This window comes from Struthio camelus, chromosome 4 (assembly GCF_040807025.1).
Source record: "Struthio camelus isolate bStrCam1 chromosome 4, bStrCam1.hap1, whole genome shotgun sequence".
Classification (NCBI taxonomy): Eukaryota; Metazoa; Chordata; class Aves; order Struthioniformes; family Struthionidae; genus Struthio; species Struthio camelus.
The window spans coordinates 56,673,965-56,686,035 of NC_090945.1; the positions used below are offsets into that span (position 1 = coordinate 56,673,965).

At 44.4% G+C, this 12,071-nt stretch overlaps 1 protein-coding gene across 1 annotated transcript in view; it reads left to right on the forward strand.

The window, feature by feature from the left end:
• The first annotated feature begins 1,045 nt into the window (after window positions 1-1,045).
• Window positions 1,046-12,071, forward strand: part of KDR (kinase insert domain receptor) — a 34,632-nt gene continuing 23,606 nt past the window's right edge. The window contains exons 1-11 of the mRNA XM_068942869.1: window positions 1,046-1,258; window positions 2,376-2,466; window positions 3,087-3,283; window positions 4,420-4,544; window positions 4,871-5,039; window positions 6,634-6,773; window positions 6,974-7,142; window positions 8,516-8,627; window positions 8,721-8,884; window positions 9,844-10,000; window positions 11,594-11,714. Coding sequence (XP_068798970.1) covers window positions 1,207-1,258; window positions 2,376-2,466; window positions 3,087-3,283; window positions 4,420-4,544; window positions 4,871-5,039; window positions 6,634-6,773; window positions 6,974-7,142; window positions 8,516-8,627; window positions 8,721-8,884; window positions 9,844-10,000; window positions 11,594-11,714 — 1,497 coding nt within the window. The 5' untranslated portion in view covers window positions 1,046-1,206. The remainder of the gene's footprint in view (window positions 1,259-2,375; window positions 2,467-3,086; window positions 3,284-4,419; window positions 4,545-4,870; window positions 5,040-6,633; window positions 6,774-6,973; window positions 7,143-8,515; window positions 8,628-8,720; window positions 8,885-9,843; window positions 10,001-11,593; window positions 11,715-12,071) is intronic.

The following is a 12,071-nucleotide window of genomic DNA, read 5'->3' on the forward strand; positions in this document are numbered from 1 at the left end:
TTGGCTTCTCCCAGTCCTTGTATTTTTCTGTGATCAACAGGGGTGTTTCAAAGGAAATTACGCTGATTCCCAAGTACAGTAAACCAGCTGGAATTGCACAGCATGCAAAATAAAATCACTGCTTCGTTAACTTATTCATTTGTGGACAGGCTCACATGCAGATCTGCAGGTAAAGAGAAAACTGTAGTATGCAGATATGTATGTACATGCATGCATGCAGTTATGTATATAGCTATGTTGTTTCTGTCCATTTTCCTACTTAGATGGCTACTTATCTATCTACCCACCTATTTTATCTATCTGTCTACCTATTCTATCTATCTGTCTATCTCTCCACCTACCTACCTACCCATTTGTTACTGCAGATGTATTTGTTTCCCCCCTGAGGCTGTAGATTTATGTGTATGGATAAAGCATTTATGACCATGTATTTATTTTCCCAGAAGGACTGCTTCATGAACTTGTCTTTCAACAGTGGCTTGGTTAATAATTTCGATTAAAAAGTACAATTCTAGTTGGGGATGGGGGTTAATTTTTTTTTGGGGGGGGGGGGGGATGAAACCTGCAGTATGAAAGGGGAATCAGTACCGCAGCTGGTATTGATACCTGGGGAAAGAGTACTGGATTTGGCTGTTGGAGGAAAAGGGTGGAAAGGATGAATCTTACGAGAAGTTGCCGGATTCTGCTGGACGTGATTTAGTCAGTTAAACTGATGGATACGTGTCACACGCGCCGAGAAGATGCACCTGACTGAGGGACTTTCAAGTTGTCCTGCAAACGCAGGTCTTCCTATGGTCAGAGACGTAAAAGCTCGGGTGGATAAAGTCAAGGGGCAGCAGGAGAAGAACCGTGTCTTCCTGCACGTGCCTCAGGAAGAACCCTGTCACGCGAGGTCCCACCGGCCACCCCGACAACGTCTCCTCGCCCGCCCGGCCCAGGCCGCCAACGGCCCAACCGTCCCTCCGGCCAACGGCCGCCGGGGACGGGGCGGGGCGGCGGCGGCGAGGCCCCGCCCCCAGCCCGAGGGGACGGGACGGGGCGGGGCGGGGCCGGCGGCGCTCGCCGGGGTCCCGCATCCCGCGGCGCGGCGCGGAGCGGCTCCTGCCCCGGCCCCTGCCGCTGCCACTGCCCCGACGTCGCTCCGCGCTCGGCAGCGCCCGCAGCTGAAGCCGCCCCCGGCTGGCGGGAGGGCCCGGCGGCCGCGGCATGGAGCTCGGCGCGGCGTTGGTGCTGGTGGCCGCGCTGTGCTTGGCGCCCGGTAAGCGGCACCCGTCGGGGCGCCCCGCAAAGGGCGGTTGGGGGGAGGGGGGGCGGCCGCGGAGCCGTTGCGCTGCTGCGGCCCCGCGGGGTGTCGAGGAGGGGGGCTCGGCCGGGCGGCCGCGGGCCTGCAGCCCGGCGGGGAAGGGCTGTGCCCGGCGGTGCTGATGAGCAACGGTGCGGCTCGGCTGAGGGGCAGCCGTCGGCTGGGCTGCGGGTCCGCGGCGGGAGCCCCAGCCCGGGGCTGTCATCGGCCGCCCTTGGTTAAACCGCGGGGACGCGCGAGGGGAAGGGCAGGGAAAGAGTTAAGGCCTGGCCCGGCCGTCTTGTCACCCGCGGCGGCTGGCCGCGCTGTGCCGGTGGGGAGTCCTGGTCCTGCGCCGGTGGGGCAGGATTCCTGGCGGGAGCGCGGCCTGAAAACCTCTGGCTGTGTTCCTCGCAAGCCTTGCGCAACCTGGACTGTGTTGCCTCAGAGCGAGCATCGGCGCTGAAATCGCAGCCTTCGCGAGCGCAGGTGGCTCGGCGCGAGCCTGATGCAACCCTGGCGTGAAGAGAGCTCGAGGGTAATGGGTTTTGCCCGGCTGCTTAGGAAGAGAGGGGCAACGTGAGAAAAACATGGTAAAGAAGAGCAGTGCTGGGCTCATGAGACCTTGACTTTGTGGCAAACTGTGCAAAGGAATTCTTCACTGAATTCCTTAATCAGCAGGCTCAAAGAATATAAATATATGCAATTTATTATAAGAAAAGCTGGTGATCCCTTTCCCCAGGGAGTGAGATCATCAGATGAAGGTTCGCTTTATTTCAATGTCCAACATCCTCTTGTTAGACCTTGAATCTGGCAATGCAAAAAAACAGGAACTCCACCCTGGCTCGATGAATTGTAGTGCTCTGCAGCTAGGTCCTGACCATCTGCCTTTTCTTCCTGTTATGACAGAGTTTTTGAACTTTGTGATGTGTGAAAAGTCATTATTTACCGCTACACTGCTAAGCAGATGATGTGAAAGTGTCCACTTAAAACATGTAGCATCTACTTGTATGTGATGCTTTTCTGATTGAGCAGCATTTACTTTTATCTTGTAATTGCTTTGACTGGAGGTTTTTCATACATATTTTTGCAGGTTTATTTACTTCTCTGGATCAGCCAAGCCTTAGCATCCAAAAAGATGTCCTCACAATAACTGCAAATGCTACTCTAAATATTACTTGCAGGTAAGGGCAAATCTGGCCAGTATGCTTTTGATGGGGGTTACTTATGCAGCCTTTTTTTGTACAGAATTACAGATGACTCTTTCTCTCTCTCCTTTCATCTCTCCCGTTTCTCTCCCCTCCCTTTGTAATTCTCCCTTCCCCTGTGCTTTTCCCTGATGGGCTTTAGAAATGATCTTAAAGGGTTACAGTAACGGAGGATCACTGAAGAAAGGTACAGCAGCAGGCTAGCCAATGGGCATGACATAAAAAGTGCTTCAGAGTAGCTTTGGTCTAGTCCCGACTACTACCCTGTGAGAGGAGCTGGGAAGTGCAAGGAGACGCGGCATTAGCTGGATCCTTGCAGGGTGTGCTGGGGAGTGAGGCTCTCGCCCCTCCCTTTTAGGATCTGTGTTACTTCGATTTGCCATCACTGAATTCTCAAAATGAAATAGCTTCCACGTAGGTATTAGTAATAGCTTGGTTTGTGTGAATTTGTCATATGGGACTTGACAATCCATGCTACGTAATGAAGCCAATTCCTTTTTGTACCTGTAGAGACTAGCAGAACTGAGTTTTACCAGCTTGGCAACCGTACTGATACCCATCACGTGCTAATGCTTCTCTAACATTTGCTTTCCTAGTGGTCAGAGAGCTCTGGACTGGTTCTGGCCGAACAATCAGAGCAGTGCTGAGAAGCGTATCGCTGTGACAAACTGTAGTGATGGCCCCTACTGTAAGATGCTTACTCTCCTAAAAGTAATAGGCAATGACACAGGAGACTACAGGTGCCTTTACAGGGACAGCCAGGCAGCTACAACCATTTATGTCTATGTTCAAGGTAAGTGCTTACACAGTTCATATGTGACTCCCACCTCTCTGCAAAATGAAAAGGGGTATTAAGCGTCTCAAAATGATTTTGGCATTAAAATTTCTAAATCCCAAAATTTTTAGTCCTATGAAACTATTATTTTTCCTACCCATTTTCATGCTAAGTAGTTACATGCCAATATGCTCGCTGCCTTCAATAGAAAAAGCTGTGTGCTTGTAATTTTAAATTAACCTTCCATGTACGGTACTTAGTCTACTTTTCTCCTCTGCCCAGAACTTAGCCTGCATATATCTCTACTGTGCTCTCAGCCTGTCCTCATGATTGCAGAGCTATTACTGAAGTCAGTAGGAGTTTCCTACAAGGGAGGATTATAGAGGTCGTATGTATTTTTTAAAATAGACGTATCACCCTGCCTTTTACCATTTGTACTAACTGATGCTGTTCAAACAAATTAAACCGTGAGCTTCCGTGCATTGGTTGACTATAGGAGTAAAAGCTGAGTTTCAGACTCAGGCTATCAGTTCTGTTGATAGAAATGCTGAAGAGCATGGCAGCTGCTGCAAAGCCTTCAGTTATACATTCAGCTTAAGAAGGTGCATACACTAAGGCATCTCCCTTTTTTGCACTTGCGTTGGTACCCATGTTCTTGTGCGTCCTATTTCCTTTTTATTCTAACTTGTGGTTAGCATTTTTAACAATGGGGTGTTGTTATATACATGAGCTAGCTTGTTCTATAAGATCATGAGCTCTCTTTTTTTTTTTGACTGACTCTGAAAAGGACCCTGCTGTTTTGGGGGCTGTTTAGCGTGTCACTACTTTAACTGATATTTCCTGTAATACTTATGCAAGCAAAGTTATACTAGGGTAAATCAGATTTTTGCCTGCACAAAGAGTGCCGTGGCAGGAAGCTATTCTCTGAAGTACGTACTCCTGCTGATAACTGTTTTGAGAATAATAGTATTGTAAAACTGGGTGGCTGTCAAAACATAGCCCTCCCTTTATTCTCATCATTTGAGTGTTTTGCCAGGTAGAAAGAAATAAAACTGATTTGAGAAGGAATAAACAGAGAAAGAAAAAAATGGAAAAAGTTTGCTCCCAAATCACTTGACAAATAATATCTATTTACCAACCAAATGTTCTTCTAGATTACAGATCTCCATTTGTGACTTCAGTTAGTGATCAACTCGGCATTGTATACATCACTAAGAATAAAACAGTGGTAGTACCATGCCTTGGAACTGTATCAAATCTCAATGTATCTCTACATGCGGTAAGGAAAAAGCCCATTATTGTTTTAAGAGTTAGTTAAAGTCAATATGATTATACTTCAAATGATGGAGTATTTAAATATGTTTCTTAAAAAACTATTTTTCTCTGTGGGAATTTTAGAGCTATGATTAGAAGGTGAGCGCGGTAACTATACTCATCCGTGCTCCTGCACTCTGCAAATACACATTCATTGTCTATGAAAAGAAGATTGCTTGAGCTAAGATGTTAAAAGTAGGCTTATGCTGTTACGGAAGATATTGGACTTAAAACTTTGGGACTGCTTGATTTTTGGAATTTGATTATATTTTTTATCAATGTTTCAAACAGAAATATCCAGAGAAGATATTTGTTCCTGATGGTAAATCAATTTCATGGAATAATAAAAAAGGCTTCACTATACCCAGTCATTTAATCAACTATGCAGGCATGGTCTTCTGTGAAGCTAAAATAGATGATGAAAGCTACCAGTCTGTGATATACATAGTCGCAGTTGTAGGTAAGGCAAAGATTTTTCCCTATAGCCCATGTTGTTTTGCTTGATACAACATACTGAACCAACTACGGTTTGTTAGACTGTAGGTTGTTCAGCACTGACAATGCAGCTAATGCAAAATGGGTGTTGTGATATATGTTACTTTTCTTTTAAATGCAGTGTATTGTGTTGTTTCTGGTTGATTGTTGGGATAAGTGCTTCTATTTTTAGTGTTTTACATAAATGCTAGGGATTTTTTTTTCCAGCAATGCAAGCCCTTTTTCCTAAAGTCACTCTCTTTTCTACTTTATCTACACTTATCTAGGGTCTGAGTCAAAACTGAAGGGAACTAGAGGCAGGCATCCCTTAGCAGCAGAGGGAAGGGTTGTTGCTCTGAGGGGATACCAAGGGAATGGGGGATCTGAAGAGAGGTGTCTCACTAGGAATTTGGTTGTCTTGTCTGCCTTCATAGTTATGTCCTGACTCTGAAAGAAATGTATGTTCTCCTGATATCATATCAGTTGTTCATCAAAACTCAGAAATAACATGATGATTCTGTGAGGGCTTAAGTCTGCGCTGAAACTGTAGTTTTTTCTCTTTTAACTCTGAGGACACAACAACTGCTTGAAAAGGCTAGTTAGCACCCAGATAGTCTCCCTTTGCCTGGCAGTGTCATTGAAGCAGGAAGACATAACAGCCCTCCATCTTTTACTCTGTGTAGCAATCTCTTGCTTCTCCACCTAGTTCATCGTTCTTTGCTCTGGTTTGGAGCAAATTCAGAATTTCTATACATTTTGGAATATTTTAAATATTTGATTGCACAAATTAAACTTTGGGTAATTTTAGCAACGTGAGACTGCCATTCTTAATAAAGTTCCATGGTATTGTTGGGTGGAGATTCATCTCCTTTAGCTTGAGGTCTCACCAGGGCTAGGATGGTGTCTGAGATTGCCTAGAGTGGTGGTGTGCCTTACCTTTTTCCCATAACTATAGAGGAGAGAAACAGCCCATGTTAAACATCTAACTTTTAAGTGGCTCGAAAGAATTGAGGGTGTCCTGCCCCGCATGCCTGCTTTCAAGCTGTAGTGCCAACGATGGGGAGTGGGATTTGTCACTGTGCTGCCAGGACTTGATGGCTGATCATTGAATTTCTCCTGTAATCAGCTGCTCAACAACAGATGGGGTTGGCCCTTTGCTCTGCTGAGGCGTAGGATGAATTTGCTTAGGCTCAGTGCTGTGCTTGTGGGGGCTGCCTGGCCTCTGGTCTCCTTGAAGTGTGGCAGACCTCATTTGCATCTCACTGAAAAAGATGATGTGGGTCAATGTCTCCTCTCTACCTCCTGCTCTGCCTGAGGCAGGGAAGGTTTCTTCTCACCCCATCAGGGGGGCTCAGATCAAGTGTATATGTCCTGCTTCACTGCTGTCTGACACAGCTCACATGTCACAGATCAGAAGTGGTCAGTGCAGACATATGCAGGCTTCTCTCCAGGCTTCTTTAGCCAGTCATCGCACCACGCTAGAGCTTTGAGAAGATGAATGTTCCTGGGAAAGTGGCTGCTGAACGCTGTGAAGAAAGCTTTTCTTCCCTCCATTTTTTGTGCCTTTTTTCATCCTCTAGGGTACCGAATTTATGACCTGACTATGAACCCGCATTACCAAGTAGAGCTGGCAGTAGGAGAAAAATTGGTTCTAAATTGTACTGTAAGGACGGAGCTGAATGTGGGAATTGATTTTAAATGGGACTACCCTTCTATCAAGGTAAAACTATAATAACTTAAAGGTGCCGACATCACAACAAAATTAGGCTTAGTTAGAATGTTGTTTCCTCCTTTATAATATTAACAAAAGAGCTGATAATACGCAAAGTCTAGTCTGTTGTATATACGGTTGTGCAAAGGATGAGAGGAAGAGTAAGAGTAAACCAATTCCAGAACAATTCTATCTTTTGTCTGTTACAGGAAAAGCGTGCAACCATAAGGGATTTAAAAACCACTACAGGAGAAATAAAGAAGTTTGTAAGCACTCTTACCATTGACAGTGTGTCCTTAAGTGATAAAGGTCGATATACTTGTGCAGCATCCAGCGGCCGTATGAACATGAAAAACAGCAGTTACTTTATTATCCATGGTATGGGATCTTCAGATTCAGTTCTGTTGATTGTTTCAGAGTTGGGATTGATTACTGGGATGCAGAATATCCATATGATATATTTGAGCCATATTATATAATGAAAAACTTCAATGTACAGCAATTGACCAAATTGTAGCTACAGCGTTGCACTCGCTAACATATTCTTCAATAGAATTATATTTATACCACAAGATTTTCTAATGATAAGCTTTTAAAGGATGATGTATGTGACTGTTACTGCAAGCCATAACGTCCTCTAGGAAAATGAACGGTAAAATAAACTGAGGTTAACGTCTGGTCCTCTTCTGTGATGTCCTCTCTAAGGTACTGTAAAGCTAATTTGTGTGGATAATTGTATAAAGGTTGACTTTTCTCAGACCAGGTGAACTTAAGCTAGATTCTGGTGGCTCTGTGACTCTCAGGAGTCTGGGTCGGCATGAATGAAGCTAGGAGAATAAAACTTTTGGCCTTTACGTTATGAATATCTGAATCAACTCTAGTTCTAGGTCATAAGGAAATGATGCAAAGGAAACAACTTTGGTTAAGTGCACAGATAAGTACAGGGCCACATCCTACAGTCTTTTCTCAAGGCCCTCTTGGGCAGAACCCCAGCAAGCTTCCACTGGCTTACTTCTGGAAGAATTCTGCCAGCATGAGAATGGCTGATTTTTAATCACCCTGTCAGACAAAGGTTTTTATATTTTGGAGGAGACTGTGGTTTTCTGAGGTCTGAGTCCAGAAGGCTTAATGGCTTTTTTTTTTTTTTTTGGCCTTCAAATTTATTATGTGACACAGTGATTCAAGATAGAAAGAACCCAGGAGAAAGTTGAGTCTCTTTTTCTTCAGGATCCAAAACCAGATCATTTGCTATAGTGAGTGTACCAGATATTAAATCAATTCCATTGTAAATCTTAGCCACTGGGCCAATCACTGTCTTAGTCTGAGTGCAGGTTTTTAAGAAGTAGCATAAATCATTTCAGAGTATTTTGTGACTGTAAATAGAGTATTCAAGTAAATACTTTCAGCCTCTTCTCAATTATATAACTTTATCACATGCTATTTTGAATACTATTATTTCCTGAAATGAGACAATCAAGCCAGTTTTATGATACACATATGCACGTGTGTATTTCCACTGTGTAAGGGAAAGGACTGTGAGCATGGTGGATCCATCCTTCCAGAGCCCAACTTGGGGTTTAAGGCTCAGGCTTGTCTCATAGATCATACATTTGAAGCTTCCTGTGCTATCTCAGTGGCATCCCATCATGGGCCTTTCTCTGTCATCTTCTGTTAAACGCTAACCTAAATGGAGACAATTTACATTTCTGTCAATGTGGAAAGACCATGTTTTATTTTATTTATTTTTACAGAAAATCCTTTTATTCATCTGGAGAAAATGGAGAATGTGGTTGAGACAAAGTTAGGTGATACAGTAAAAATTCCTGTCAGGTTTAAAGGATATCCTCTACCAGAGGCAAAATGGTAAGAATCAGGACACAACATGTTAGAAAAACTGAGCTTTTTTTAGTCAAGGTAAATCCCTGAAGTATTCAAATCACCATATATTTTCTTTAGGTATAAAAATGGAAAAGCCATCAATGCAAATCATACAGTTAAACTTGGTTACACATTAACAATCACTGAAGCAACTGAAAAGGATGCTGGGAATTACACTGTTGTACTTACAAACCCCACTAACAAGATGCAGAAGAGACATACGTTCAACCTCTTTGTGAATGGTAAGTGATACATGAGTGGTACCTTTCTTTTACATGTAGATAAAGTATATTACCATTTCTAGGATTAAATTCATCTCAGTGCTATGAAGACCTAAAGAGTGGAGGGGAAAGGGGCCTAAAAGAGATCACTTAAAACCTCAGTCATGGGAATGCAGAGATGGCCCATCCTTGTTCCAGGATTTACCTCTCAAGAAACTGCAGGCTCTTGCTGTGATGATGCTTGTGTGTGTGTGTGTGTGTGTGTGTGTGTGTGTGTGTGCGCGCGCCCACGTGTGTGTGTGTGCACACACGCATGCGTGTGTTTGTTTTCCTTTTTATTTTCTGTATATTATTTCTTTGCTTCTGTGTCCTGCTCTCTTCCTGCCCTCCATGCTCTCTCCCGCTTGCCTTGCTGCCGGAGTCCTCCCCCACCCTGCTCTGTCCTGGCCTGCCTCGCCCATCCTTCCTGCCGTAGATGGGCTGCTCCTTCTCTTCTGTCCTGCCCTGCGGAGCCTTCCTCCTCCTCTCTGCTCCCCAGGAAACAGCCTAGCCTGAGTGCTTTGGAAACCATAGGTCTTGGAAAGGGCAGTGAGGCTAAAGGCAGTGGGATCGGGGCTGGGAAATAATATGCTTTTAATGGCTGGAGATAGTAGTGCAAGTTTGAAGGCTACATTCTGGAGGGTAATGAAATAAATATTTGTTAGAGCTATTAAGCCTTATGTGTTGAAGGCCTGATCCAGCAAGGTGTTGGGCATGTTCATCTCTTCCTCATACGTACTTTTTCATTGGAGATGCACTCTGTTGCAGTCAGATGGCATGGAGGACAACCAGCTTCCTATAGGGTGAAGCAATATGGGGCACTGAGTGAATTAGTTGCCACGAGAGGTTCTTTATGCCATACAGTCCGAGAACATCCCTCCGTTCTAGCAGGAGAGGGACCGTCCACCTAGGAGGTATAACATGCTGGCTCTCTCCTGTAGTTCCTCCTCAGATCGGTGAGAATGCATTGCTGGCACCTGTCGACTCCTACAAGTATGGTTCAACTCAAACACTCACCTGCACTGTCTACGCGGTCCCGCCTCCTGCTACCATCCTGTGGTACTGGCAGCTGGAGGAGGAGTGCACTTTCAGCCCCCAGTAAGTGCGAAGTGATATGGCAACTTTTCTATCTTCTGTGACTTTTGTAGCTCTTCAGAGATTTTTTTTTTTGGGGGGGGTGTTCATTGGCTTGTTGCCTTCATGACCAGACTCTATGGAGTACAAATTTGAGCCTTGTGCAGACAGAACTTCTGATATGGGGCAGAAGGGCAGGAACACTAACTTCCCTCTACCAGAGGTCAGGGAGCTTCCTGGGGGGTCATAGCTGGAGAATTTCTCTGCTTTCAAGGTCACTGATTGCTGAAAAGTCCTCTTAAGCCTGCTTTCAGCCAGAGACAGAGTTAGCACAGCTACCTAAAGTTTTAGACCGGGATTTAATCAGAATTGCAGTGTTAGAAGGTAATTATGATGTCTTCCTCCGTCTGGATTTTGAACTGAACTCAGCTGAACTGGACTGGAAAATTAAGGATGCCCTGTACAAGTATAAATGGCTAGGGAGAGAGTTGGACATGGAAGAGTTCAGGTCTGGGGACTGTTGTCGCTAGATAGCTTGCTCTCTCTGTTTTGCTCCCATTTAAGTCATGACTGAGCTTTTGCTCATGACTACTGTAGGCTCAGACTGACTTCATGTTGTAGGACATGGTTAAAATTAACCTAATAACCAATCAAGGAAAGATCGTGTTACTTAATAGGCAGGCTGCCACAGTTGGGCTCTGCTGAGCTTGTAGGCAGTGAGCTGTAAAGGCAAGGGCCACCCTCAGCGAGAAGCCAGCGCTTGTTTGTTGTCTTCGTGCCTTCTTGAAGGTATCTGGGTTTGTGCTGCGTTTCAGAGACAACTATCTGTATGCTGTCCCATCAGATCTCTCATTGGGCAGCTGCAGGCCCAAAACTCAACCCCAAACACAGGAAATTTGCTGCTTATGCTAATTACAGATCTTTGTGTTTTTTTCTTGCACTGGTCAAGTGCTGAGTATATGGTGCTCTTTATCTGTGTGAAAGTGTATCTCAGAGGAAGTGCACTGCTTGATGTTGGGGAATGATAGAGAGAGTGCCTGACTGAGATTCACGCAGCTTTCCTTATCTGGGCCTGCCATAAGCCCAGATTTCCTTTAAAAAAAAAAAAAAAGGTTAAAAAAAAGCATTCTTCTTTCCTGTTGTTGTTTTCAAAATGACTTCCACTAGTTTCTTCCTTTGGTGCCTGGTTGCTTCCTACACAAGGGCTACTGTCCTCAAGAAATTCTTTTAGGGAGTTCAGTGATTTCTATGTCTCTCTGTCTTCCTTTGAACTAAATTAACTTGAATCATCCATTTATGAATGGAGATTTGTTCCCAGAATAGCTGCTTCCCTCCAAGCATCCTGATTGAACTGACATAGGCAGATAAATTACGAAATTCACCTTTAGGCCTGGAGAATTCTTATTTTACAGGGCACAAAGGTCTTAGAAGGTTGTAGGGGGCAATTTAATAGAAACGTTTCCAGAAACATACTCTTCTCTGTCAGATGTAGAGTGTGGCCAATGATCCATCTGATTTATAGATAAGTATCTGTGTATTATAAAGAGAGCAAAAAATCCCCAGTCTTGAAGGGCTAATATTCTCCTTATCTAATGCATATGTCTCTACCTATCTCAGAAAAGTTCGCTCAGGAGCCAATCCATATGCATGCAGGAAATGGAAAGTGATCTCAGAGAGAAAGGGTGGGAATCAGATTGAAATTAAACATCGAGTTGTTACTATCGCTGGGAAAACAAAGGTGAGCAGATTTTCTTTTCTATTAGTTGGGAATGATTAGCCCTGTTCAGTGACCTGAGGATCTGGAAATACGGCATTAAGGATTAGACTCCTTTCACCTAATGTTAACCAACTAAAACTTAGGAATCTGCTCTAGCCAATCATTTAAGCTCCTGTTGAAAGTGGTAGGCAGAGATAGATGCTTCAAATGTTTTAGACACTTACCGAAAGTGAGCCTCCATTGAGGAAACTGACTGACTTAGATTTCAGTGCGTACTCTTTATGGGTCTGGAGATAAGTGAGTTAATCTCACCATTTAACTGTACAAGAGGGAGTTTGGAGAGACTGAAGAGCAGAAAAGATTGTGGGTGCAGCGTTA